Raw genomic sequence first — 5,991 nt, forward strand, 5'->3', positions numbered from 1 at the left:
ATGTCGGATCTAAAACATGGTTCAACGGTAGAGATCAGAGTAACGCGTAGAAACGTGATCACTTTAGGATCAGACACTACTCCTTCTCCTCGTCCGTTCCCAACTCCTCACCTCCTTTTGACCGACGTCATTAGCTTTGATGAAGACTACATGAATCTTCTCCTCTATCCAACCCTCCCAGATCGCAACTTATGCAGTATTCTCTCCTTCGAGATTGCTTCCGAAGCCAAACGAGTTCCAGGGCCATTGTACATCTCCTTTGACGTCACGTTAAGGCCAGAGATAATCGAGGAACCAGACATGGAAACATGCACTATTTGCTTCGAGGAGTCACAAGACTTAGAAAATATGCCAAATTGTTCGCATGTGTTTCATGATTATTGTATGCATGAGTGGTTATGTAGGACTAACCATTGCCCTCTCTGCCGTGCTGTAATTATGAAAGACTAGGGTTTATATATTATATGCCAAGCCTTTGTTTTTAGCCGAATTACAATACTATGTATAACCATGTATAACTCATCAGAAACGTAGATAATATGTATTTTTAATTGTTGATATATTTATTATTTTGTGATTATGATAAAATCATCTACATATATAGAAATATTTGATTGCTTGATACATTAAGTATAGTTTACATTAAATTCTATATAAATATAAATTGTAGGTGTGATTGTTTATATATGGCAGTAAATTAGTCATTTTTTGGTTCTTTGAAATATTGAATAGATATTAACAAAAATTAAGCAAAACATATGCAAGATATAAACAAAACATAAGTATAATATTTTTGCTTATGTGTTTTATAATGTATTAGATGTTTGAAAGTAAAATTGAAAAACCACATGAAAGTTGAAAATTTGCAACCACACTAACAAAATGCTAATATGATAATAAAAAATAGTGGTATGATATTTGAGAGTCTATTTTATGTATTATTACACATTAGTATTTTGTTAATTAATTAAAAATATCTTTTCGTATAAATTTTTAACATAAGTTCTCAACTTTTATGTGGTTTTTATTTTTAGTTTCAAACATTTAATAAATTATATAATACTCTATTAATACAAATAAAAAATAAAAAAATATGAAATAAGAAGAACTAATAATAAACAAAATATTATAGATTTTTAAAATAAAAAGCGTAAACACATTTTCAAACTAAAAACATAAGCTAACTAAAAAAATACGTGATCTTATAATTTTTTTTTTTGGTGTGGCCTTGGGCAAATGTCCTTTTCGATATACATGAAACACGGCACTGGTTGATGATTTCGTTGGAATTGTTATAAAAGCATGCCATCCTCTACACTAAAAAAATAATAAATATGGTTTCAACATTATGAAGAAATAAGTTTCGGCTGAAGAAATCGATTCTCTTAAAGATTGATGAGTATTTTAATTTGAATATGTGGAAAAACAAATCGATTCTCTCTATAAGATTGAGTATCTTGACATCATAAACATATAAGCTTTTTTTATTAGACTACATTTGTAGAGTAGATTTTAATATTTGTTAACCAATTACAGTCTACAGACATAAAAAAGTCCAATATAATTTATATAACTAGGCAACTAATAAGATGTGGAAGAATATGATATTTTTTTCAAGTGCAATTTATTTTAAGGTATGGTTAAAACGGATATTAACTAAATTATTAGTCTCTGTATATTATGCAATGCGTGAGACAATTTCTATTTATTTTTTAACTTAAAAGTTTTGGAGGATTATAGTTTGATGTCTTGAGGAACATAGACAACATAGATTGTGTTGTTAATTTGAATGATCATTATCAAACAGAGAATAAGATTCCACTTAGTAGAATACCATATTAAGAATAAGAATATACAAATCCAAAAACATTTATTTGACATTGTTTCCTAAAAAAATCTGAGTCTAATACCTAAGGCTAAAACTGTCGAAACACATTTAAATGTTCAAACCTAAACATAACCCAATGCCTTTAATAATTCAAATAGTCAATGTAACTATATTTTAATAGTAGTGATCCGATAAGACATAAGAACATAAAGAAAGTTTTACAAAGATAATATGTTACTGATTGATTCTAATTAGCATTGTAATAACTATTCAAATGGCTTATGATCTTCTTAATTCCATCGAATATTCATCTAACTACACCCTCTCTTATTTTTTTAAATTTATCTTGATAGTGTGAGCTACTGATTAGGCCTGCGCTCTATTGGAATGTTCTGTTCGATCTCGAGAAATTCGAAAATTCGGTTTAACATCTATCTCACCAAATTGGACCGAAATTAAAATTTGAGTCGGATCGGGTTAAAATAAAAATGTATTTACACAAGCCCAGAGTACGTTACATATACAAGTCCGATAAAAAGCCCAGTAAAAGAAGAATAGTGAAGGAGGTGAAAGGAGTACAAGAAGATCGAGTGATGGAGGAGGAGAAGAAAAAAGAAGAGACGGAATAAGAACACGATCGAGTGATGGAGGAAGACGAAGATGAGGTTGAGAGAGAGAGAGAGAGAGAGAGAGAGAGAGAGAGAGAGAGAGAGATTAGGAATTGGAACAAAGGATTCGAGCAAAGAAGGAGATTAGTATTTAGGGATGAGAAGTGAACAAGGTTCAAGGTTTAAATCGGTTTTCGGTAACCGGTAGAATAACCGGTTTTCGATAACCGGTATGATAACCGAATTCTTTTAAGAACTGCTGAGCCGAATCCAACATTTTGAATAACGAATCCAACATTTTGAATAACGAACTAGAGCGCCTCATCTATAAACGAGATTTTGAGTTTTTAACTGCTCCTTTCTTCATCAATCTCTCTCTCTCGCTAGCTTCTTTCTCGATCTCGTCCGTTTAGAGTCTGATTAATCACAACTTTTTCCAGGAATAAAAAGTTTCTCGATCGGGAAAACAAAGAAAAGCCTCAAGAAAGACTTTATCAGCAAGGTATCTCTCTTGTTTTAGGGAATCACAGAGTGTTTTGTGGTTTTCTTTTAGCTTTTCTTTAACGTGTTCTTTAAAATGTTGGCTCAGCGTCTTCATTGCAGGGAAGAGAATCTGATGAAAACGCTATGTTTTATGATATAGTTTCCTCTTCTTTTGGTTTTAAAATCTCAATGGTTTCGATGTTGTATGTGTAATCGCAGGGTAGAATCTGATGGGTGGGATTGGTTGCGAAGATGATGAGACAGGGAAGACTATGATGGAACAGAGAACTGAGATTCAACGTGATCCTCCGACGATTACGATCACAAGTGATACAAGAAAGAGTCAGATGGGTCATGAAGATAAAACACGTGATCGTAAAGAAGATGAAGCAGAAGCACTAGAGTGTCTTATGAAGAAAGCTGGATTTGGTTTCAATGCTGCTGCTAATCCTAGTTTTAGGAGTACTAGACAGTTTGCTTCAGCCAAGAGGATGAATGCTCCATCTATTCCAAGTAAAGTTAAACCTCTAAGCTCAGAGGAATCTCTCAAATTGTTTGCATCTCTGAGCAGAAAGGGAAGGCAATCAGGTTCCTCCCAGGGCAAGCTTCTTCATATGGAGAAACAGAGAGAAAACAGGATTGGTGCAGTCCCTGGAGTTGAAGTTGGGGATGCATTCAAATACAAATTAGAGCTCAAAATGATAGGTCTCCACTTCAACGTCTTAGGAGGGATTGATTTTATGATAGTCGATGGTTTGTCCATGGCTACTAGTGTGGTTATATCAGATGGTTCTCCCTACAAGGATTCATGGAGTTCTGATGTTGTTACTTATTGTGGTGAAGGTAACAACATCAGAACTCCATGAATCCTTGTAGGGAGAACCATCTGATATTGAAACCAGCAGCAGACCAGAAGATGGAAAGAGGTAATCTTGCTTTATCTAATAGCATGAGAACACACAAACATGTGAGGCTGATCCTTGGCTTGAAGAACAAAGGAGAAAAGGAATATATATATAGAGGCCTGTATTCAGTGGAGAAGTGTTGGGATGAGGAAGGGCCCCTAGGAAATATGGTCTATAAGTTTGAACTTTATAGACTTCCTGGTCAAAAAATTGTGTTGTAATTTTTTGGATCAATTTGCATAAATAACTATGTTCTGAAGCCACATTCTTGGTTCGGAGACATCACTTTATATGTGGTTTCACTGAGCTCTTAAATCAGCCGACATAACTAGTAATTATTGTAGTCATCTCTATTTTTAATCAACGTAAGGAACCGAAACAAAGTCACCTGTTGAATATATTTCGTCTCTCTGTGAACCTCTCGCACTCTCACTCGTTAATTTATAATTAAAAGGAACATAACTTAAGTGTGAGTGACAAAGAGCTTTGTTCAGCTTATCGAGGGCTGGATTCAATCATGGCACTTTATTGATCAGAGTCAGTACAGCTCAAAAAAGACCTGAGCAACATTAGAAATCAAGCAATGAACAGTCTCTCTCAAACTCATCAAAGTAATTCTATGTTTTTTTTTTTAGTGAGAGCAGAGAATGAGAAAATAATTTTTCTGCAAAGTTATATATTTATCTCACACATAGAAATTTTATTGATCTTATTCAATATCAACACAGAAAAACATGAACAACAAAGAATAAATTCTTACGGGGTTTCGTCAAAGATCTTTGTCTTGTCTAATGTAGATGAGCATTCTCTATACCATTGACCATGAGAATCAATTTAAACAATATTACATTGATATAGCTATATAAGGGTCCTTTTATATAAAGGAGACTCCTATCTTGCTTAGCAGATTTAACTTTACTTCAAAGAAAACCATTTATCTAATATCATGGTTGAGATTTTAAGAAACAACGGACCAAAATTTAATAAAAGGAAAACACTCAAGTTGCAACGTATGGTGGTTCTTACGGTTTATGGTCTTGCACGCTCATTATGGGAATGCTTCACGATTATACAAATTTAGCAGACACTTGACAAATTTTAAAAATATGCTTAAGCAATAATTAAGAGAGAGATATTAGATGATAGGAAGTGTTAGTAACGTAACTAACTCACTATAGTCTTTTGTTGCTTCGCAACGAATCTTATATGTAATCTCCTTCCCCAAATGGGACATGATACATGTCAGTAACACAACATCTTCTTTAAATTAATGAATGCCATCAAACTCAAGAATTTAGATAACTTTATTCGTTGAATGGAACATAACATCTTCATTGTAAACAACGAGTATATCTGTCTGGGATGACAAGACGAGAGTTTGTCTACATCATGAACTGCTTCTTTCCAGGGGCGGATCTATGTAGTGATGGGGTGGGGCACGTGTCCCATGCTACTTGTTAAAAATTATCTAATACATTTGGTTAGTTTAGTTACACAGCTTAATTGTTACCTAAGTGCCCCATGCATCTTCTTTGGTGAGAAGTTCGATTCCTGACTTTCATCTTTTTTTGTTGTCTTTTTTTCCTACAACCAAAGTTCTTTTTGTAATGTTTACTTACAGGTTAATATTCTTTTCTACTCTAAATTATACTTACATTTAAATTTAAAAAGTCTTGTAAATCTAGTTAATTAGTACAATATATATGTATATATTTTTAACTTATCTAATATATATATATATAGTTGAAATCTATTTAAATAAAGGATTTTGTACAAAAATTAATCATATGAATTCAAAAATAATACATAATATAACTCTTGCATGCAACTTCTAAACATTTCTACAATTCTATGTATTAGTTTTTAATATTTTAAATGTAGATTTGAACTCTTCATAGTTGGACCATCAATTTGATATACTATTTATCTGTATTTTATAAATTTTACCGTGATTACGAAAGATAATATTGTGTATTATTTCTGATTTCTCGATTTTTTCTTTACGTTTTTTAGAGTTAGAGAATAAAAATTGCAAAGAAATGATGATTTAAAAAGTTAATATACTGCACAAAATTCTTATATAATAAATAGTTAGATATATTTTTCATTTAAATATATGTAATGTGCAATTGAATATTTTTTTAAGCAAATAAAATAAATTTTAAAT

At 32.2% G+C, this 5,991-nt stretch overlaps 1 protein-coding gene across 1 annotated transcript; it reads left to right on the forward strand.

The window, feature by feature from the left end:
• On the forward strand, positions 1-450 carry LOC147939125 (uncharacterized). The gene has a single exon (XM_087465884.1). It carries the CDS (start codon positions 1-3, stop codon positions 448-450), a length of 450 nt encoding a protein of 149 aa, XP_087322010.1.
• Positions 451-5,991: the final 5,541 nt, after the last annotated feature.

Source organism: Camelina sativa, chromosome 9, assembly GCF_030686135.1.
Source record: "Camelina sativa cultivar CO46 ecotype springtype chromosome 9, ASM3068613v1".
NCBI lineage: Eukaryota > Viridiplantae > Streptophyta > Magnoliopsida > Brassicales > Brassicaceae > Camelina > Camelina sativa.

What these genes read in the sequence shown, in the direction of transcription:
- LOC147939125 (XM_087465884.1), top strand. Translation starts at nt 1, where the DNA reads ATGTCGGATCTAAAACATGGTTCAACGGTAGAGATCAGAGTAACGCGT.